Raw genomic sequence first — 24,166 nt, 5'->3', positions numbered from 1 at the left:
TCTAAAACACTGGTGCTATTATTGGTTTCAGATACTGGAATGCAAGGTTTCTTGTTTCTTTAGCTTTATTCATGCATGAATCGTCAATTTTTTTTCTTTGTTTTATAGGTGCACGTGTGGAAATTGTGCAACAATGCAGTCAGAGCCTGAGAACATATGCTACCAGGAGGTGCCACAGGTAACATTATCTTTGTGTAACCGATGCAATAGTTTTATATTTCACCAATAATCCTTTTTTTCTGTTCATGTTTTATTTTGGGGGAGCTTTTATTTTGTTAATTGTATTTTTGCTGTGTGACTGTTGACATTTCAGCGATGTCACTGGATTCGCGCTTTCTCCTTAGTCGGCTGCAGACTCTGCTGAGGAGAGGTAAGACCACGAGTGCTCCCGTGATTTGCGAGTTAAAACGTGCTAAAAGAATGTTATATAAGACACGCAAATCTCATTTTATACTCACAAATAATGTTCCCTGTTTTCATAATGTGTATTTCACCGTGTATATGTATTTTTAATCGTGTACAGCACTTCTTTGTAATATTCTAGTTTACCGATCTCAAGCTCGGCTAAACTAGGCTAAGCGGAGCATAGCGATGGTTTCTGATGGGGTTTGCTGTTTTCTCCTATTCTCTTTAAAGGATGAGCATGTAGAAGCCTGGTCAAGGTGCTGTACTGATGTTCTTGTGTTTTACACAGGTATGTGTGAAAAGAGCTCTCCTTTTCGTATTTTGTCAGGTGAATTTATTTTGTATTGCTAATTTTGATGTTTTTTATTAGGGTTGAGCCGGATACTCGTTTCAGACAAGTAAGTAAAAAATATATTTCTACATTCTTGGTTTGTTTAATGATGGAAAAGGAGATTTTAAGGGTTTGTGTGTACCAATTATATCTTATCTGGAGCAAAACATCAAACACTGGGGAGATAAATTCAAATTCACTAACTGGTAACATTCAATTGCATTTAACTGTCTATTTGTAAACATAATATACATTAATTCTTGTGGTCCGGCGTTGCCAACTCCGCTTTTTAGTTTTGGTAAATTAAGTGCGCCCCCCCAAGACAAAAATTCACCAGCCGCCACTGGTAAGAAGACAGCTGGAGATGCTGCACCTGGGCTGCTGGCCCTGATGGCATTAGTTCCAGAGTCCTGAAGACTTGTGCCAGCCAGCAGTCCGTGATGCTGGGACACCTCTTCAACCTAAGCCTCAGCCTGCAGAGAGTCCCAGTGCTGTGGAAGACATCTTGCGTGGTTCCTGTTCCAATGTAGAAATCTCGATCTGGTCCCAACGACTATCGACCCATGCCCATACATCGCTCATGATGAAGGTGCTGGAGAGGCTGGTCCTGGCCCACCTCCGACCGCAGAGGAAATCATCACTGGACCCTCTACAGTTCACCTACCAACCCCATCTGGGTGTGGAACGACGCCATCATACACCAGCTGCAGCATGCTCACTCCCACTTGGATTCTAGTGGCAGCACTGTGAGGATTTTCTTTGATTTTTCCCATGCATTTAATACCATCCAGCCGCTGCTCCTGGGTGAGAAGCTGCAAATGATGGGAGTCGACGCACCCACAGTCTCCTGGATTACTGACTACCCTGACATATACAAATACCTCGGAGTGTACATCGATAACAGACTGAACTGGAAAACTAACATCAACGCTGTTTACAAGAGGGGATGAGCAGACTATTTCTAGAGGAGGCTCAGATCATTCAACATGTGCAGTAAGATGTTGGAGATCTTCTACCAGTCTGTTGTTGCCAGTGCACTCTTCTTTGCTACAGTGTGCTGGGGGAACAATCAATCAATCAATCAATCAATCAATCAACTTTATTTATATAGCACATTTTAAAAAACCACAGGGGTAGCCAAAGTGCTGTACATTGGGACATAACAATAATTGAGTTAAAAGTACAAGCATAAAAGCAAGCAGACAAACAAACAAACAAGCTCACACAAGTGCTTTTTTGAGAGGATGCCAAACAGAGTGGAAATAAGTTTATTAAGTTATTAAGTGTATTAAAATTTATTAAAAGCCAAGGAATAAAAGTGTGTTTTTAAAAGAGATTTAAAACCACGAAGCCACGAGGCCTGTCGAATGTTAAAAAGCAATTAGTTCCAGAACTTGGGAGCAACGGTGGCAAACGCTCTGTTTCCTCTGAACTTCAGCCTTGTTTTGGGGACTGCCAGCAGCAGCTGATCGGCTGATCTTTGGGATCGGGGTGGACAGTAAGGCTGAAGCAGGTCAGACAGATATGGTGGAGCAAGGATGTTTAGACATTCGAAAGCAAATAACAGAAGCTTAAAATGAATTCTGTAGCGCACAGGGAGTCAGTGTAGGGACGCCAGGATGGGTGTGAACAGCATCGGAGCCGGCGACATCAACAGACTGAACAAACTGATCAGGAAGGCCAGCTCTGTTATTGGCTGCAAACTAGTCACTTTTGAGGAGGTGGTGGAGAGGAGGTCACTGGACAGACTGTTATCCATCATGGATAACCCTTCACCACCTTGGACAGACAGTGGAGCTCCTACTCCAATAGACTGCTCCAGCTCCGCTGTCACAAAGACTGCTTCAGGAAATCATTCCTGCCACAAGCCATCACACTGTACCAGTACTTAAACAGTTAATCCACCAACCTTTGCTGTAAATACTGTTTATATAGTTATTATTGTTATTGTTATTTTGTATTTTTTATTATTATTATATGATATAATATGTATGAAACATTATAATACATATTATATAACTATATATTTAGTTTTACTTAGTTATATTATTATTTTTATTCCTGTTTATATATTTTTTGATATTTTTTGTTACTTTTTTCGAAATAATTTTGTATACATTCTGTGTTTGCCTGTATGTTTAATTGCTACTGCAACAAAATCATTTCCCAAATTGGGATCAATAAAGAAGCAGTCTGAAGTCTAAGTCTAATAAACTAAATACAGTCAGCCAATGCCACATATTCAGATCATACTTTTTCTTGAACATATAGCCAAGTTTTTCCGAGGCAGACACTGTATATTACACATGAATTCACATGAAGCATTTTACAGATACACCATAAAAATTTATTGACCGCAGTCATGAATATTTGTACATGGAAAAACAGCACAAGTGAAGGATTCACTGACTCCAAATTAGAAATATGTGAATACAGATGACATTATAGAAACTGTTGACTAACATAATGTTCAATTTTCTCAGTCATTACAAGAATTTAGCAAAAGCTCACAAAAGTTTTGTGAGCTGGTGCTTCATTGGGTGGAAGATACGTGTAGTCATCACTCATCATGTGTTGTACTTCAAATACGTCGGGAGTTTCCTGATGCTCAGGGAAAATACGGAGGCTTCAACCCCCCACCCCACCCCACCCCCTGATTGAATCTTGACACGTAGCTGGCGATGACTTCCTTGTCTGGATGCTCATATTGTGAAGACAGGTCCGGCGGGATGTTTATCTTCAAAATCTCAGCTCTGTGCGTTGATGGGTCGACAAAGACCTTCTCCATGATCACGTCCATCAAATCATCAACATACCCTGTGCAACACACAAGACACACGCACAAGACACACACACACACACACACACACACACACACACACACACACATACACAAAGTGAATCAATAGTATCACTTACTACATTATTCAACAACTGCTAATATGGTAGCACTTGCACTTTGAATTTTGTAGTTTCTCAGGTATTTAAGTGTGTATTTTTTTGGTTTATTTATTGTGTTGAAAGTATCAAGTTGCAGTACTTTGTGTCATGTACAATATAAATGTTTATTTTTTTGAGTGAAAAAAAAAAAAAAGTTACCACTTACGGAATGTTGCCTCAGTCTTCACTGGTTTGGCTCTGCACTCTCCCTTCCTGGACTTTGGAAAGCTCAGTTTGAAGAGAGGATCCCCTGATGATGAGGTGGCTTGTCCTCTATTAGGACTATCGTTGTAATGCAGTGCATTACAACATTAGTTCTTGCAGGACACAGTAGTCTGGACAGCTGTAATCAAAGTATGTTTTTATGATAACAGGGCATATTTAGGAGTAAAACATGACAGCACTGTTACAGAATAAATTCAAGCACTAAAGGCTGCAACAGCTCACTGTTACACTTGATCAGCACCAGGTAACTGTAATGATGCACTGGCCCATATAAAAGGAGAAGTGACATCAACTTTATCTTACATGTATAGCTATGCCAACAGCTACATACAGCGTAAAAAGAATCATTCATAAATACAATCCAAGAGAAGAAACTCATTGCACAGAAAGGTTGGCTTAGAGTGTAAATTGTGCTTTAATGTAGCAGTCTCAACCATACACTTGTTTTGCCCTAGGCTCTGCTAACATACTCCAGTTAAGAAAATATTTCCAAATACATTATTTTCTGAAATTCCCGAAGGTTAGACTCAGCGGAGTGTCTGTGTATGTATCGCTTGACTGACTGGGTCGCTAGGTTTGCATATGGAGACCATGCTGATTGCTAACTAGAAGCTAGCAGTTAGCGTTACTTTGTGCTATATGGCAAATGACCACTTGTTTAGCTCGTGTAAAACTGCAAAAGAAAAAAAAACACAGCTAAATATTTGTAAATGCTGACATCTCCCTTGAATATACATTAAATCATTTGCAAGATCAGAAACGTATTACACAAAATGTTTGGATTGTATTCTAACTTGTGGTGTGATGTACCAAAAGCTACAGTAGCAGCTATCTAACCTTTGATACCTGAAGTTGTAGTCTCAAAACTAGCAGTTTGCCTTATGTCGTGTCAATGGCAAAACATATGCTACAACATGCAAGAGTTCATGCTAATCTACAAAAGAAACACACGGCTAATTATTTGTATACTTACATGTGTCTCGTCTGCAGGTATTCCACACAAAGTTGGATGGAAACCTCTTTTAGAAAAAGTCTCCCGGCTAATCCTACCTTGTACTGACCAAGGTTGGAGAAACAGTCAGCCTCGAGTGGTTAGCACTCACTAACAGGTTTTTGCCAGCTGTAGCTGGGACGTTGCCTTCAAAAATGAATTCAATCCATCTTCTGTCCTCTGTGGCTGGGAGCCAACGGAGCAATTTGTGCTCATCTTTACAGCCAACAACAGAACACTGCGTGTGGTGCCTCGACATCATGATTCCTAACACGGTGCTTTCGATAATGAAATGCCGCATCTGTGAGAAGGTAGCGCTGTATCTAGTGGGTGGAGAGAGGGAGGTGGGGAGGGTGGTGGTGGCGGGTGGGTGGGAATATGCAAATATGCCTTACGTAGGAGAATTTGATCGGTTCGTTTGGAAGCTGCAGGCAGGGTGCTTTCAGAAATCCGTATCTCACCAAAAAGCATGGACGGTCTTATTTTACACTTTGTCTGTGTGTGGCAGCACCAGAGACCCAAAATAACGCCCCAAATTCAAGAAAAAGTGAGTTTTTCATAAAATGGGACCTTTAACAAACTGGTCAGGAGAGCTGGCTCTGTCCTCGGCTGCACACTGGACACAATCAAGGAGGTGGGTGAGAGGAGGATGTTTGCTAGGCTGACATCAATCATAGATAATGTAGGAGAACAAGAGCCCTGCAACTGACCTTTCCCTCCTGCATTCCTCCAGGAGAGGTGGGGAGGAAAGACATTCCAACTACAAAGGATTACCTATCATTGACACTTTCCAGACCAGATGAAGGCGTTAAAACTGCCAGGATTGACTGTAAACAGGTCTCAAAAGCTGTATAACACTGACAAGTTCCTAGAGCAAACTGTTTGGTGTGTCTGTTTGCTTTCTTTTCTACCACATCAGGATAATGCAAACGATATGTTTGATTCAACTTTGGATGTTCCCACAGCACTAAACTCATAATTTGTATGGTATCAATGCTTTTCCCTTGTTTCTGGCTTGCAAAATGACAAAACTATGATCTTAATTCTCATAAGCATTTTTGTCCGGGTTTCTACCATGGAACCATACTGCCATCTAGAGACTAGTAGTGGTTAGGTTTTAGATTAGTAGTGCTTAATTCACCAGATATAATCTGCCTCTCCTTGTTCTTTGTTCTATTAGTCAGTTGTACTATTAGTTATCATGTAGGTTGGCATCATTTAAACTCTGTTTAAATAGTGACCATAGTGAGAAGCAGATAAGTCCATCACACGCAACCATTAGTCAATGCTTTTTTTATTTTTATTTTATGATGAAATAACAGCGTTCATCTATAAATGAAGCACCGGAGGGTACATCCCCCACAGCCCATGGCAAATGCTTTTTTTCTTCTTGACTTCACTTTTACTTCACTTTGCATCTCTGGCATTTTTAGTTTTCTTTAGTTTTTGAACGTCAATTTTTTCTCGTCGGTTGTCTTTTCCCTGCCTGGTGGCGCGTTATTGTAATCTTTTGTCTACTTTTGCTCACCACGTTAAACCACATAACTTGTTTTTTAGTTAAAGCCGAACTCTTCTTTCTTTAACCATTAAGGCAATCATGTACTAATATTTTTGTACATATTTTTGACTGACCTTCAGAAGTATTCTCAACTCAACAAGGTTGGTGCCCCTTTCTATATTAACGAGTGCAAACTTTAAACCCAAAGGTTTAATGACCTAATTCCCCTAATATGACCTAATATCCCACCCCCTGCATGAGACAGTAGGGGGCTTAAGCAGCTTCTTCAGTAGCAGACTGCTGGATCCAGTCTGTAAGAAAGAACGCATTCCTTCATCCCAACAGCTGTCATATTGTTTGTTGCCAGCATCATGTAATGTATGATGTAATGTTGATGCTGTCTTTCTCAATTCTACATCATAAACCCACTTTGTTTTGTATTACTGTTATCAATGCTGATATATACTCACATTATCCATTTCATCTGGTGCAATTTCTAAGTTGTATATTTCTCTAAACTGCACAATAATACTATTTATTATCCATATTGGAAACAGTACTTTTATAAACTGTATATATTGTGCATATACATAGTCCTGTCACATCCACTCCACACCTTCCCTGTCACCTGCTCTCCCTAGCCACACCCTCCTCCCCTCACTTGAGCTGATCACCTGTGTCTCGCCACTCATTATGTGCGTATATAAGGTCTGCTGATTGATTGACTCCTTGCCAGATAGTTTCTCTGTATCATGCAAGACTTTTCAGCACTAAGCTTCGGACTGATCTCCTCGTTATGACCTTGGCTGTTCCCAACCTGCCCAGTTCTCAGTTTCCCTGCATCCAGACTCTGTCTGCCTGCTACAGTCCTGCAGGCTATCTCCAGTCTGTCGGCATAGAGATCAATTCACCCACCAACGGTAAAAGGGTCAAACTGTTCCACAGTGTTTGGACCACTTCGACTTCATCCTTTGGTGGCTTCGGGTCAAGTGCCTGCACCGACAGATTTAATCCATCAGTCTCCTGTTACAAGAGCATTTCCTGTGTGTTGGCATTGGGGTCCAGTTCCTGCCCTTCACATATTCAAAGTATTTCTCGAATGCAATAGTATTTCCCAAATGCAATCATAGTTCCCAAGTCCAATACAACATATGACATTAGTAGTTTTGTCATAAAAATATCGGCAATAGTACTTTTTTATGGCAGAAGGATTTTTGTTTGATTTACTGTTTTTATATATTCTGTACAAATGTACACATAGAGCCATGGAAAAATTTATTAGACTTGTTTTCTTCAATTTCTTGTTCATTTTAATGCCTGGTACAACTAAAGGTACATTTGTTTGGACAAATATAATGATAACAACAAAAATAGTTCATAAGAGTTTAATTTAAGAGCTGATATCTAGCCATTTTCCATGGTTTTCTTGATAATAACCAAAATCACTTAAGTTCTTACATCAATAGCTATGGCATTGTACTGTCAAAAACAGTGCTTTTAGGCATTCCATGTTTTCTTTACTGTCTGTTAGTCACATGATACACACAGGAGTTAATTCTTGATTGTATAACCATTGTTTTTGATGACTGCAGCCATGCGTCTTGGCATGCTCTCTACCAGCTTCTGACATTGTTCTGCTGTCACAGCAGCCCATTCCTGTTGTAAAAATTCAAACAAATTTCCTTTGTTTTTGGGCTTGTGGTTCTACATTTTGAGTTTGATGATGTTCCACAGGTTTTCAATTAGATTTAGATCTGGTGATTGAGCAGGCGGAGGCATGGTTTGAATATTCTGGTCCTGGCATCCTGCCTGACCTTGCCATGTGGCAAGGGGCATTGTCTTGTTGAAAAATCCAGTCATTCGAGGCAGGAAAGAGTTTATCAGCTGATGGAAGAAGACTGTTTTCAAGAGTAGCCCTATACATTACCTGGTTCATTCGCCCTTCACACAATTGCATTTGCCCTGTTCCACCCATACTGAAACAACTCCAGATCATTACCGATCCACCCCGATGTTTTACTGTAGGGGCAAGACAGTCTGGTTTGTAGACTTCTTCCAGGCTTCTTCCTAATCAGTAAGTTTGCTGGAGTGGGCATAATTCGATTTATCACTGAAGAGAACCTTAGCCCAATCATCAGCAGTCCAATCCTTGTGATCCCTAGCAAAGAGTAACCAGGCTTTCCTCTGCCTTTCTTTGATGAAGGGCTTCCTCCATGCCCTGTGTAACTTCAGACCAGCTTCGAGAAGCTGGTTTCGAACTGTCCTTGCTGAACAAGTCACATTTCTTGACAGTTGCCCACTTAAGGTCCCTTGAGGTCTGATGACGATTCCTGACACAGGAACGGATGAGTGCACGGTCCTCTCGTGGAGTAGAAAGACATTTCCTGCCTCGACTAGCTAGCAATTTGGTAGTACCATGTTCGGCTTGCTTTTTTTTGGTGTAATGTACGCCTGTCTTGGAGTTCTTCAGTTTTTTTGTCTCTCACTCATGCCTTCATCATCTATTTCGGGTTCAGAATCAGAAGTGAGATCGGCGTCGTATGACCAGAAGTATCTGTCTTGTTGAAGAAGTACTGCCAAAGATTTGCGCTGTAACAGCCACGATTTAGCTCTTCTGCAATGCGTTTTTCCTTGTCTACCTTTATTCAGTGATGAAAACACATGCAGCTTCCTACTTCATATTCAGTAGCAGCTGCATAAGTAGCCATGTAGCTCCCTTTTAACATGCAGCTGGTTGGCCGAAAAAGAGCAGAAGCGTGTGAATAGCCAAAGACAGCCAGTATGCTAATTTACTGTTGAATCGCCACACCCCCAACTAAGACCGAGAACGTCTTCTAAAATAACCCAAATTCAAATACAAAGTTTACAGTTTTAAGGCCCCCAATACTGTTATTTCAAACATGGAGTGTCTTCTTCATAATTTCAACTTACATATTCTGCAAAAAAGCAAAAATCACAAATTTTAAGAAAAAAATAGATTTTTCGTTGTTTACACAACTTGCGCTGGGTCGACTTGTTGCTGGTTTTCTCATGGCGGGTCACAATGTGTATATCAAAAAATCCAGAACTGCTTTACCACACCTTGGCATAGAATTTGTGTATGTGAACACAGTTCTTCCATATGAATAGGTTCAGTTGAGTTACATTTAGATTTGGTGACAGTGAAGGCCATTGCATATCGTCACTGTATCTCCACTTTTGCGGATATTCTGTTTTTATTATGAAGGGCTTGTGCACATTCTTTTCCATGTACTGTCAGTTCTAGGCATCTGTTTGACCAATGAAAAGACGTTTTATTACATCGTTAATTGAACAAGTATCTCCATTAGCTGTCAGATGTGTAAAACAAAGCACGTATGTCCCACTCGATGCCCCTCCCTCCCGCTTCCTGTTTGACGCAAGTTTGCAGCAAGTCAGCTGTAGGGGCAGCTGTGGCTCAGGAGGTAGAGCAGTGTCTGCCAATCAGGAGGTCGGTGGTTCGATCCTCAGCCTAGACAGTCCACATGCCGAAGAATCCTTGTACAAGAAACTGAACCCCAAAACTGCCCCTTATGTGCCATCAGTGTGTGAATTCATATGTACGTCGCTTTGGATAAAAGCATCTGTCAAATGACTAATTGTAATTGTAATTGTATGTGTACGTCACAGCTTCATGTTGAAGCTTTGGTGAGTGTGAAATATGATAGGATACAGGATATATGGAAAACAAGGGTTAAGTCAGACACAGGAAAGGATGAAAACTCTTAGCAACAATTCATTATGTCATTTGACATGTTGCTTTTGATTTTTTCAAGATTCACTTGAAAGTGAACAGGCAGACTCTCCTTCTGAAAATATGAAGGTCATTATATCATGTTTACCATGTTTACCATGTTTGTACTGAACCTTTGATACAAAAATACAACTGAATGTGTTTCACACATCTACATTTAGTTTCTTAAATATTAATTAATGCTGTATTGCACAAAGTGTTATGCCATTCGACTCTGTGGGTGTCTTTGAAAACTCAGAGTTTAAGAAAACACAAAGGTAATACTTAAGTACAGCAGTAGTAGTAAGTAAGTAAAGTGGAATTAAGTCAGCTCGAGCAAAGGATGCAAAGGACCTCTAAACTAAACGTGTTCCTCTATATCTTTTCAAGATTCACTTGAGAGTGACACTGTCAAAACTGAAGAAGGTCAATGGACTTCCATGCCTTCTGTGATGGACTTGGCTATGATGCCCATAATCAACTGAAATACACACACACACACACACACACACACACACACACACACACAAAAAAAAGACAAATGTACATAGACGGATTGGTTACAGTTTTAAGGTTATGGTTACAGTTTTGTTTATTATTGAGTGTAATTGCATTTTAACTTAATTTTTTGATGGTTTACTGATTTTGCATATTAATAGACATGATTTTTATAATTAAATCAGTTATTAAGCTCTTTTAAAGAGTATTGACAATCTTTGTCTTTCCTGGTGGTTCATAATAATATTAGAAATAAATAGATATGTAAGGTCCTAACAATTAATTATTAATGTTTTTTACATGAAAACATGGATTTTTGCCAATATTGAGCATTGAATAAGTCAGTTTTACATTATTTGGTCATGGTCGTCTGCAGTAAAGACAGCCTGTTGTTACATTAGTAACACTGTTTTTCAAACCTGCACTAGTGTATTATCTCAGATAGCATCAGTTATGCTGTTGATCAGAGACTACTGGTTCTGATTGATAAAATGTCACCAAATTTATCTGTTTTGGAGGAAAGCCTTACAGTTACTTTCATCTCAGTAACCTCTGGACACATTATTGCCAAAGGTACAGTAGTACAGTGCAGTATTCTGAAAAAACAAAACAAAAAATCATGCAAGGAGTCCAAAATGATCGTTTTGGTTAAATGCTATTTTTTTGTTTTTGAGCTGAGCATAGACAGTAAGCTTTGATTTCCCTGAACTGAATATAATTATCCCACACGTCTTAACTAACCATGCATCATTGGAACTTGTTATTTAAAAAAAAAAAATGTATGTCAACTTTTCTTCACGACAGTCCATGTAAGTCCACTTAAAGTAGTAAACAGTTCAGTGATGACTGTGTAAAGACAGATTTTTCATTTATGGTACTAAATGTGAGTATTTACAGCGTTTTATGTATATTTTGTAAGTTACTTTCTCCTGAAAAAAACAACATACGTGTTTTTCATCAGACAGTAACAATATGATTCATATAATTCATATAATTCAGTGACCGCTTATGACCGATAAGGAAGCACATTCATAATGTTTCTCCACAACCACTTCAGGTTTTTTCCTTACTTTGTCACCCACCTGTATCAACACCTGTGGTGCCTGTTATTACCTTGAGCACAATTTCCGCTGTGAACACCGAAGTGAAGACTATATCAGCATAGGCCAATACCTGAAGAAGTCACATTATTTGTACTATTAATGATAATAGAATATGATATATATACCAGACATTGTGACAGTAATTTTGAATTGCACTGTAACTGAAGATTGAACTTACAATGGGTCAGGCATGCACTTCATACCTGGTTCCTGAAGGACATGGGGTCAATGGGATCCTCAGCAGCTAAAGAAATAGATGACAGCAGGATGAAGAGGAGGATGATGTTGGTGAAAGTAGTTGCATTGATAATACGATGGCAGAGCTTCCGGAATCTGAAATGATTGAAAGGCATGTTCATTATCTTAAAAAAGATCTTGTGACATGCCTCCAGCAGGCAACAATACATTTTAAAAATGTAATCAAGAAATAAGAGTTTAGTGACCACAGTAAATTGTGGAACATCATCTTTGCTAGACCACACCTGTATTATGAACTCATAAACAAGGGTCTAAATTTAATTTCTGAGCCACATTTCCAAGTTTAAAAAGACTCCTTGCTGTGAGAGTAGCGCTTTCAATGGCCGAGTAGCTATCAGGACAGAGTTAACGGTGGTCAAACACAAACCTCAAGTTGCTACATCTTATTTACAGCTTCATTCACACAGTGAACAGCCCTTGATCCATACTATTCTTATCAGCTGGGAAACTTTGTGAGCAAGATAAAGACTAGCAAACATCAAATTCCCTTAATTGCATTGGTTTCCCTAACTTGTGTCTTTTTCTTTCATCTTTGTCCCTTCCATTAAAGAGGAGAGAGGAGAGATGCAGGCAAAAGAGAAAGGAGGAATCAAGGGAACACATTTTTTTGGCTTTCCTCTGAACTGTCCTAAGCAGCAATGTCTATTTTTAAGAATGATAGTCAACTTTCTTCTGTAGCAACTTTTGATGGTCTTGACTTTGCCCGTATAAGCAATGTCTGGTATTAATAAAGGCACACAGTTACTTGTGCCAGCTCAGCTGTGTTGTTTTTCCTGTCTGCAGGGTTCCAAATTGCAACAGACTGTTTGACAAAAGTCAGCACATTTATTAAAAACCTGCGTGATTCAGAATTTGTACTGTTTACAGATCAGTTGAATCACAGTGTAGGTTTTTATTTAATAATTATTTGTCGGCATTTATTGATTGCATTTATTGCAAATTCATCATTTAATCATTCAAGGTAAGATTACAATGTCTTATAATTTGTAGAAATGAATTATTAGGCCTAACATTATAGGGAAAGTGGAAATTACATATCTCATGTCAAACTATAGATCTCCCTGATGAACTGAGAGGATTGTCAGCCTCACATGTAACTGAATGGAAATGACCATCAAAATATGCTTATTACTGAAAGACATCTTCCTTGGTTATACTACTAATTGTGATTCAGATTACAGGCAACAATAATGAAGATAGCATGAAGAGAAAAATGTAATCTAATCTAATGAATGCAGGAAGTTGTTTATGGTTCTTTTGTTGATCAAACCTACAGTCCAGCATCAGAAAACAAACAAAATCAAGAATTTGGGAGTGATGCACATGTGCCTGCGGTGTGCAGGTGTACGCTCTGTCAACGTGCAAGTGGTCTTCAAAGAAAACTTGAGAAACTAACTAACATCATTGGACTCATTAACCAAAACCAGAATGAACTTCACAGTTTTAGAGAGAGAGAGAGAGAGAGAGAGAGAGAGAGAGAGAGAAAGAGAAAGAGAGAGAAGTAACGCGAGACAAAGTTTTGGATATTTGTTGCTGCACAATTACTGAAGTGCAAGTGATTTTAAAGGATATTACTCTTCTCTTGACTGTACACAGTTTATAAAAAGCCCACTTTCATAATTTCATAATTTCTTTCCTTTCATAATGCTGATAGTGGTGACAGCGAACAGTTTCTGCCATGTGTTTTAATAATTAATAATAGCAGTTGACTAAGATAAGATAAGAGATAAGACAGGATAAAACCTTATAAATCCAACACCGGGAAAATTAAGTTGTTACAGACTGCAAAAATATAAGAGAGGCATAGAAAGATAACAAAAAAGACAACAAGAACGGGATACAGAATAAAATCAACTCTATGTATGTACATTATATACAGGATTATAAAAATACTATTGCTCTGAGAAAGGATGGCTCTGTTTCTGATCTGCAAACTTAGATCACTTTACAAAAATATAGTTCAACCAGTCCTCCCCTACTGCTCCCCCTGCTTCTTTAATATGCTGTCAACTCTCTTCAAGAACAGACTTACACAAATCACACACATAATTACCAAGATCATTGGCTCCCAACCCCCAACCCAGAGCATAAATACATTAGTTATATATGATTTTGTCTGTCTCTGTCAAGGTCACATTAAAAACAAACAACAAGTAAAAAACAAATCCAACAAATTAAGCAGGTTTTTCATTGTCGCTATGTCATTAGGCCTATGTGATAGTGGACTAGACCCTCACTGCTCTCCATACCCGTTTTAAACAAATGCAGGAGTTTGGTAACGTATTTGGATTTCTTTTTGACCTGACTAAACCACGTGAAATGGAGAAGACTGAGTGATGCTCTGAGCTCAGATGTGTGGTGAGCAGCTTGGTGAAGTGATGTCGCTGGTCGTTCGGGTGGTCAACTTTATTGTTGCCCGAGCTTTAAATGATTGCCAGTTTAAAACACTGCTGGATGAAGTTGGGAATAATTATCCTGGTCTGCTTCTGCACAGCAACGTGCGTTGGTTGTCAAGGGGGAGGGTGCTCAGCCGTTTTGCGGCTTGTCTGAGCGAAATCCGGACTTTTCTTGAAATGAAAAATGTCGAGCATCCCGAGTTAGCTGACACTGAGTGGCTAATCTAAACCAGCTCAATGTGAAAATGCAAGGCGTTGGAAATACAATCTTATCCCTGCAACAAGCAGTGTTTGCATTTGAAAACAAGCTAGAACTCTTCATCGCCGACATTGAAACAGGTCGTTTACTACACTTTTAAAAACTGGGAGAGTTTAAAGATGCATGCACAGCAAGTGACCCTGCTCAACATCTTGATCTTCAGCAGCTAGCAGGCTTCACATCTAATCTCCTGCAGTCATTCAAAGCACGCTTTGGAGAATTTCGCGAACGCACTCGTCTTTTTAAGTTCATCAACCATCCACACGAGTGTGCAGTGGACAGCGCTGACCTGAGTTACATCCCCGGTGTCTCCGTCAGAGATTTTGAGCTACAAACTGCTGACCTGAAGGCCTCAGACGTGTGGGTGAATAAGTTCAAGTCACTGAATGAAGATTTGGAAAGACTTGCACGACAGCAAGCAGAGTTGGCGAGCCAACACAAGTGGTCAGAAATGAAAAAACTTCAACCCGCAGACCAGCTGATTGTCAAAACTTGGAACGCGCTTCCCGTCACATACCACGCACTGCAGCGTGTGAGTATTGCTGTACTGACAATGTTTGGCTCTACGTATGCATGTGAGCAGTCTTTCTCACATCTAAAGAACATTAAGACCAACCTACGATCATGTTTAACGGATGGAAGTCTCAATGCCTGCATGAAGCTTAACCTCACCACATATCAAATAGACTACAAAGCCATCAGCAAAACCATGCAGCACCAGAAGTCGCATTAATGGTAAGAAATACTCATCATTGATTAGCAACAGCATAACAACGTTATTAAAAAGAATTCAGAGACTTATTGTACTTTAAAAGTGTTGAAATTACATAAAATGCATACATTTACTTGTATTTTTAGTTATAAACATATTGTATGGCTCTCACGGAATTACATTTAAAAATATGTGGTGTTCGTGGCTGTCTCAGCCAGGTTCCCGACCCCTGTCATAGAGCTACAGTGCAGTAAATATGTTGTGTATAGTTGTAATGAAAATGAAAATATATTCTGAATGAAAAGTGTCCTAACCTACTTCTTTAAAATGTCAAGATGCCAAAAATAAAGTGACTGAGCTGACTTGATGTAAAGCCACTCGTTGCACATTTGATTTTCCCCCCTTTGAAATAAATAGCAAAAAGTCATATTTGAGGCCTTTCTCAATATACGTTCTTCTCTGTACTTGTGTTCTTGTGTACTTGAGAAACGTCATCAGTCTCAGTCCAAGTACTGTTCCAATTCAAAAGTCCGCATCTCACCAAGTACAGTCAAATACCCGGATGTGTTCTTGCAACTCCCATTTTATCGAGGATGCATTGGGTGGTGACTTGTGTGGACTTGGGGCAGCCACGTATCCCAAAATGCATTTCGTAGCAACGATGGCGAAGGAGAGGACTCACAGCTGTAAGTTACAAGTTTCAAAATACTACTGTTTTAGTAGTACGGAATGTGGTTTTAAGATTATTGCATGCGAGAAAGTGGATGTTAAAACTTAACATCTGTGGTTGATTCATCACATGCATCTACAGCGCATAGTTTAACATTTGCTCCAAAGTTTTTGGAGATGTGTCGTCCTGCTAACGGAAAAGCCAGTATACCTCGCCAGCTAGCAAGATGACCGGCAGGTAACAATCATGTTACCCCACTGAAAACAGCCTTATCCTAGCATGATCTTTTGAAATCTGCCGCTGGCTCTGATATCTCTGTAGTGGTAAAACATGGGATATAATTTGTTTTCCACACATGTAACAGGCAATCTTTAGTCTCAGAAACTATGTATTATTTGTCAAGGGGAAATCGGTTTGGCTTAGGGCCAAATGAAGATGAATGATTTTTATTACCAGAGCGCTATCTTTGTGCTTTCGACCAAGTGTTTGTTTGCTTGTCCATTTTCCATGCTGCACAAACGTACTATACTTGTTATAATGGCTGTCACTGTGCATTCAGACTAACATAAGCAATATTTTAATCGAGGGACAACTGAGGAAACCTGGGCCCTAATTCAGTGGCGGGTGGGAAACAAGGCCCTTTTCACCGGCCAACGTAATTCGGCCAAGTCAGGATGGGAGTGAGTAATGATTTTGAGTCCTTGTATCATTGCTTGTATGGCTAGGCAAGGATTAGAGCCAGATTTTTGCAGTCTTCATTCATAAAGGTTAGTATTTTATTGAAGTAGTGTGTCACCTCACTTATTCCTGTATTTGTTTTTCCCAGGGACTTTGTTGCCACTTTGGGCTTGGCCATAATGGCCAAGCAAGCAAAAAAAAAAAAAGATTAATTTGAAAGATAAATATAAGGTAATATCCCTGTTTGTGTGCTTGGTATTATTCTGAGAGCCTTTCTTAGAATTATTTTAATTATTTTTACTTACTTTAGTTTGCCAGGCCAATCAGTTTTACAATCTAATATTTAAAAACTTAATTTCAGGAGCTAAGAGACCCACCAACAGGCAAAGGGGTAGAGGCCGGGAGTGTGACCACTGCCACCTGGCAGTGGTATAGTGAAATGGATGCTGTACTCCAGGGGCAGCACTCACTTAGTCCGTCCCCGGTTGTTGCAGCAAACCTCACTGCCACTACAGGTGGTGTGGTGAGCACCTCGGCCTCTACCCCTTCTGCAGGAGAGAGCAGGGCCAGGCAGAGCAGAAAGAGGTCCAGGGAGAGTGAACTGCTGGATTTTTTGAAAGAACAGGCAGAGAAGGAAGAAGAGAGGGAGAGAGAGGCACTGGCCAGAGAGGAAGAGAGGGAGAGGGCAGCAACAGTGAGAGCAGAGAGATATTTATCTCTGTTTGAGAGACTTGTGGACAAATTTTAAATACTTAGTATTGTTATAAAATGTTTGTTAAAGTTCTTATTCAATTCTGTTATGTATAAAATTCAATCCAGGGAATTCATTTTTGAAAGCAGTGGTGTATTGTGAATATTTACAACAAAACAAAAAATTTATTTTTTTGCAGTGATATACAGTTATTAACAGTGCAGTGCAGTTGAACTTAATTCAACCAGAACCAGAAAAGAATACTGCAACTAATGAATATACAACATATTTACCATTATTTACAGTCATGCAGCTGAATTTAAATTAGCCAGAAAAAGAACATTCAACACATACACACACACACACACACACACACACACACACACACATCAATCTAATCTAGTAGAAGTAATAATATCTATAACTTATAATCATATGTGATACAATATCTATAACTTATAATAGTATAAGTAATAATATCTTATGTATATATAATATACAGTATCTACAATAGCATCTAAATTATGTTTTTAGTATTTTTTAACTCCAGTGAACATGACTACATCTGGAGAGGGTTTTTCTCTATATGTAATCATGTTCACCCAGACATGCAGGCAGTTCCTCAGGAGCAGAGAGCTGGGCAGCAAGCCTTCTGCAGACACCGTTCCTAGACAGGTCCCTCTCATCCATCTCTGTCAGGCAGGGCTCTGTCTTCCCTTTTTTTTTCCCTGTGTTTTCCCTGTTTCCTTGCCCCCTTGTGGTCTTGTCTGTCTTCCCTTGTCTGTCCAGGTCCGGGTTAAGTGGCTGCACCTGTTTCGGCAGCCCCTCCTACCCGCCTCCTCTCACACACCTGCATCTCATCACCTTCCAATCAACGGATGCATTTAACCCCGGCTCTTCTCTCCAGTGGTCGTCAGATCGTCTGCTTACCTCCGTGGAGCGTCTCGCCCTGTGGATAGCCCTCAGCCCAGCCTCGGTTGTGAGAGGAGTTGGAGCTCAGATTCTTCAGAGCGTGTTTTTGCTCTCGCTTTGTGTTGCTCCCGTTTTTTGTGGACACCCTTTGTTGAACTGTACAGAGTGGTTTTTGTGCTCTCACCTTTTGTTTTCCCGTTTTTGTGGACACCCTTAGTTAATAAACCCTTTTTGTATCTACCTGCCCGTGCCCTGTGTGATCCCTGTAGCCTTCACTTTGAGTTCGCCTTCCTCTGGTCTCAGGGTGTTCGTACACCTAACAGAACGATCTGACCATGCAGAACTCAGAAGGCTCGGAGATGGACCAACCTGCCATGCAGCGTGCTCTGGCTCACCACGGGAATCTTCTGGGACAACATGGTCAAGCACTAGCTGCCCTCCTAGAGCAAAATAGGACACTCGGCGAGCAGGTGAGATCCTTAACAGACAGCCTGGCTCGTCTTCTCCCGTTAAATGACTCTATTTCCTCAGCCCCGCGCCCTGCTGTGCCACCGGCCGCGGCCACCGCCGCCTCGCAGGACCCACGCCTCTGCCCCGACTCTCATGCGACGGATCCGGAACCTTTCACAGGGGAACTCCGTAAGACCCGAGGTTTCATCCTTCAGTGTGAGATGATGTTTGCACAGAAATGTCACACCTTCAGTTCTGACATTAGTCGTATTAGATACATTTTCACCAGGCTACGAGGGCGGGCATTAGACTGGGCTGAGGCTTTCCACACAAACAATCCCATCGATCAACTCACCTGCGAGGAGTTTTTAACTCACTTTCGCTCTGTTTTTGATCCTCCCGAGCACGAAGAGGAGGGAGCTGAGAGACTCCTCTCCCTTCGTCAAGGTGCCAGAAGTGTGGCGGACTTCTCGGTGGATTTCTGGATCGCCGCCAAGGACGCCCGGTGGGAAGAGAGAGCGCTGCGGGGGGTCTTCCTCAAGGCGTTGAACAGCTCGCTGAGGACTGAAGTCGCCCGATGTGCGCTGCCTAGTGACCTGCGGTCCCTAGTCTCTTTCGTCAGCAGGCTCGACCAACAGATTCGGGCCGGCCACAGGGACAGGGGTCCTCGGCCGCTTCACCCGGTGCCACGCTCGTTCCCCGATCCCTCTGACGCATCACCGCCGCCTCCGGCTGAACCCATGCAGCTGGGAAGGACACGCCTCACCGAGGAGGAGAGATGGCGCCGGATCCGAGCTGGTGAGTGTCTCTACTGTGGCCAGCCGGGACACGCCCGCGCCGCATGTCCGGTCCGGCCAAAAGACCGGACTCACCAGTAAACCCGGGGGTACTGGTGAGTCATATTTCCTCTTCCAGGCTCCGGGGCAGATTAACCTTAAACGTCACTATCCGCCACAACGAGGAATGTAGGAGCCTGAACGCGCTGGTGGATTCCGGCGCGGAGGATAATTTTATTGACTCCGAGCTGGTGGCTAGTCTGCGCATTCCGGTAGAACCGCTCTCCCCCGCTCTCACTGCCAGAGCCTTAAATGGCACCTTCCTGGGGGAGATCACCCAGCAAACTATCCCCGTGACTTTAGTCGCCTCAGGCAACCATTCCGAACGCATCAGGTTCTGTATCCTGCCTTCCTCTGACCCCCCGCTGGTACTTGGACACCCCTGGCTAACCAGACACAATCCCCAGATAAACTGGTCCAGCGGGAAGATCCTGGGGTGGAGTGAGTATTGTCTGTCTTCCTGTCTGCGCTCTGCTCTGCCACCTGTTCCCTCACAGCCTCCTGTGCCAGCCGAACCCCCGGACCTCTCTCACGTCCCGGTGATCTACCACGACCTGGTCGCAGTGTTCGACAAGGACCGAGCGGTCTCTCTGCCCCCCCACCGTCCTTATGACTGCGCCATCGACCTGCTGCCAGGCGCACCTCTGCCATCCGGTCGACTGTATAATCTCTCACGTCCGGAGCAAGAGGCCATGCAGACATACATTTCTGACTCCCTGGCAGCTGGGATCATCCGTCCCTCTTCCTCTCCGGTGGGTGCTGGCTTCTTCTTTGTAGCTAAAAAAGACAAATCTCTCCGCCCCTGCATAGACTCGGGGGGTTGAACACCATAACCATCAAGAATAAATATCCCTTGCCACTAATATCCTCTGCCTTCGAGCCTCTGCAGGGAGCGAACGTCTTCTCCAAGCTGGATCTGCGTAACGCATATCACCTGGTGCGCATCCGCGAGGGTGATGAATGGAAGACTGCATTTAACACCCCCCTTGGCCACTACGAATATTTAGTGATGCCGTTCGGCCTCACCAATGCGCCGGCAGTCTTCCAGGCCCTGGTCAATGACGTGCTCCGTGACTTCATCAGCCGGTTCGTCTTCGTGTACCTGGACGACATCCTCGTCTTCTCCCGGAACCAGGAGGAACACGAAGTACATGTCAGGTCAGTACTCCAACGGCTTCTCGAAAACAGACTATTTGTTAAGGCTGAAAAATGTGAGTTCCATGTCTCCTCACTGTCCTTCCTGGGATTCATTGTGGAGAAGGGACAGCTCCGGACCGACCCCGACAAGACCAAGGCGGTGGTGGAGTGGCCCCCTCCCACTGATCGTAAACAGCTGCAGCGTTTCCTGGGGTTTGCCAACTTTTACCGGCGCTTCATCAGGGATTACAGCAAAGTGGTGGCCCCCTTAACCAAACTGACCTCTCCTTCTCTGCAGTTCTCCTGGTCTCCGGAGGCCCAGTCCGCCTTCCAGCGTCTTAAGGGACTCTTCGCCTCCGCTCCTGTCCTCCGTCATCCTGACCCGTCCAAACCCTTCGTGGTGGAGGTGGACGCCTCCGACACGGGGGTGGGGGCCGTCCTCTCTCAGAGATTCGCCCCAGACCAGAAACTCCACCCATGCGCTTTCTTCTCCAAGAAACTCTCCCCTGCGGAGAGGAATTATGATGTCGGGGACAGGGAGCTCCTAGCGGTCAAACTGGCGCTCGAGGAGTGGAGACACTGGCTGGAGGGGTCTGAGGTGCCATTCACCGTATGGACCGATCACAAAAGCCTGGCTTATATTCAAGCGGCCAAGAGGCTGAATTCTCGCCAGGCCCGGTGGTCATTATTTTTTAGCCGTTTTAACTTCACCTTGTCTTACAGACCTGGCTCCCGGAACGTGAAGCCCGATGCGCTCTCTCGCCAGTTTGCCGGCCCCGAGTCCAGCACTCCACCGACTACCATCCTGCCAGCCTCACGTGTGGTAGGATCCCTGACTTGGGAGATCGAGTCCGTGGTACGGGACGCTTTAAAGGACCACCCCGACCCGGGCGGTGGACCACCCAACCGGATGTTCGTCCCCGAGACCGTTCGCTCCCAGGTGCTGGACTGGGGTCACACTTCCCGCTTCGCCTGCCATCCAGGTACTGGTCGCACCACTACACTACTCAAACAAAGTTTCTGGTGGCCGGGACTCGAAAGAGATGTCCGGGAGTATGTGTTAGCCTGCTCCGTATGTGCGCAAAATAAAAGCTCCCACCAGGCCCCGGCGGGTCTCCTCAGACCGCTCCCGGTTCCCGGACGTCCCTGGTCGCACATCGCCCTGGACTTCGTCACCGGCCTCCCTCCCTCAGCTGGTAACACCGTCATCCTCACCTGTGTTGACCGTTTCTCTAAGTCTGCTCACTTCATTGCTCTGCCCAAACTCCCCTCAGCCAAAGAAACTGCAGAACTACTAACTCTCCATGTCTTCCGCCTGCACGGCATCCCGGTTGACGTTGTCTCTGACAGGGGTCCACAGTTCATCGCTGGGGTGTGGAAGGAATTCTGCAGGGCGTTGGGAGCCTCCGTCAGCCTCTCCTCAGGATTCCACCCTCAGACTAACGGGCAGTCGGAGCGCACCAACCAGGACCTCGAGGCGGCGCTCCGGTGCGTGACCTCCCAAGATCCCGCCGCCTGGTCCCGTCATCTCCCTTGGGTGGAATACGCCCACAATTCCCTGGTCAGTTCGGCCACCGGACTCTCCCCGTTTGAGGCCTCTCTCGGCTACCAGCCCCCCCTCTTCCCATCCCAGGAGGAGGAAATCGCGGTCCCCTCAGTCCAGCATCACCTGTGCCGCTGCAGACGCATCTGGCGGCTTACCAGAGCGGCTCTCGCCCGCACGGCGGAGACCAACAAACGCATCGCTGATCGCCACAGGAGAGCTGCTCCGGCATACACCGCAGGTCAGAAAGTCTGGCTTTCTTCCAAAAATATCCCCCTTAAATCCATGTGTAAAAAGATGTCACCTAGATTCCTCGGCCCGTTCGAGATTGGCAGCATCGTCAACCCGTCCGCCGTCAGGCTGCTCCTCCCTCCCTCCCTGCGGGTACATCCAGTGTTTCATGTCTCACAAATTAAGCCAGTCTCCTCCAGTCACCTGTGCCCGCCCGCCGACTCACGGCCCCCTACCCGGATCGTTGATGGCCAGCCAGCCTATACTGTCCGCCGCATCCTGGATGTGCGCCGCCGCGGACGCGGCCACCAATACCTAGTGGACTGGGAGGGGTACGGCCCGGAGGAGCGATCCTTGATTCCTCGATCCTTCATCCTGGACGATCAGATGGTCCGGGACTTCCACCGGAGACGCTCTGTCGTCGCGCCAGGAGGCGCTCGTTGAGGGGGGGGTACTGTCAGGCAGGGCTCTGTCTTCCCTTTTTTTTTCCCTGTGTTTTCCCTGTTTCCTTGCCCCCTTGTGGTCTTGTCTGTCTTCCCTTGTCTGTCCAGGTCCGGGTTAAGTGGCTGCACCTGTTTCGGCAGCCCCTCCTACCCGCCTCCTCTCACACACCTGCATCTCATCACCTTCCAATCAACGGATGCATTTAACCCCGGCTCTTCTCTCCAGTGGTCGTCAGATCGTCTGCTTACCTCCGTGGAGCGTCTCGCCCTGTGGATAGCCCTCAGCCCAGCCTCGGTTGTGAGAGGAGTTGGAGCTCAGATTCTTCAGAGCGTGTTTTTGCTCTCGCTTTGTGTTGCTCCCGTTTTTTGTGGACACCCTTTGTTGAACTGTACAGAGTGGTTTTTGTGCTCTCGCCTTTTGTTTTCCCGTTTTTGTGGACACCCTTAGTTAATAAACCCTTTTTGTATCTACCTGCCCGTGCCCTGTGTGATCCCTGTAGCCTTCACTTTGAGTTCGCCTTCCTCTGGTCTCAGGGTGTTCGTACACCTAACAATCTTAGCGTTGCCTGGGTCATCCTTGTCATCTGGGGCCGGGCATTCCTCTTCTTCCTCTTCCTCCTCCAGGATGTCACCTGCTGCCATGCAGATGTTGTGCAGGATGCAGCAGGCACCAACCACCTTTGGGGCAAATCGAGGCCAGATCTCAAGGGCCCTCAAGAATATTGAGCGCCACCTTGTTTTAAGGACCCCAAAGGTGCGCTTGATGATGTTGCGTGCCCGTGCATGGTGCCTGTTGTATTGGTCTTCAACTTGGCCTGTTAATTAGAATTCAGGTAGAAAATGTATTGTTGTATTTCAAAGTCACCAAAGTAACAACATAATGTGTGTGTGTGTGTGTGTGTGTGTGGAGTGAGACAGAGAGTGTGTTCTTGCTACAGGCTGGCGATATGGTATCATGATCGCAACAGAACGCTGCAGGCACGGGTATCCTCCACCGGTTACAGGAAGTACCCAGCTGGTGGATACAGGGCCTGGTGATACATCGGTGATCTTCTGAGAACAAGTGCATCATGCACTGATCCTGGTTGGCCAATTAACACATCGAGGAATGTGCCTTTAGCATCACAGATGCCCTGCAGGATAATAGAGGGGAAAAGCTTTCTGTTTATGTAGCTTCTCTTCTGTGGCTCTGCAGGAGGAAGGATCCG

At 43.8% G+C, this 24,166-nt stretch overlaps 1 protein-coding gene across 1 annotated transcript in view; it reads right to left on the bottom strand.

Moving 5' to 3' along the window:
- Positions 1-24,166, bottom strand: part of LOC143335425 (dihydropyridine-sensitive L-type skeletal muscle calcium channel subunit alpha-1-like) — a 236,725-nt gene that overhangs the window by 105,642 nt on the left and 106,917 nt on the right. Inside the window, exons 18-19 of the mRNA XM_076754846.1 lie at positions 11,946-12,075; positions 11,753-11,812 (exon numbers count right to left, since the gene is read on the bottom strand). Coding sequence (XP_076610961.1) covers positions 11,753-11,812; positions 11,946-12,075 — 190 coding nt within the window. The remainder of the gene's footprint in view (positions 1-11,752; positions 11,813-11,945; positions 12,076-24,166) is intronic.

This window comes from Chaetodon auriga, chromosome 2, assembly GCF_051107435.1.
Source record: "Chaetodon auriga isolate fChaAug3 chromosome 2, fChaAug3.hap1, whole genome shotgun sequence".
Lineage (NCBI taxonomy): Eukaryota > Metazoa > Chordata > Actinopteri > Chaetodontiformes > Chaetodontidae > Chaetodon > Chaetodon auriga.
Note: the sequence above shows the minus strand (reverse complement) of the source record. Positions and strands in the feature narration are given on the sequence as shown.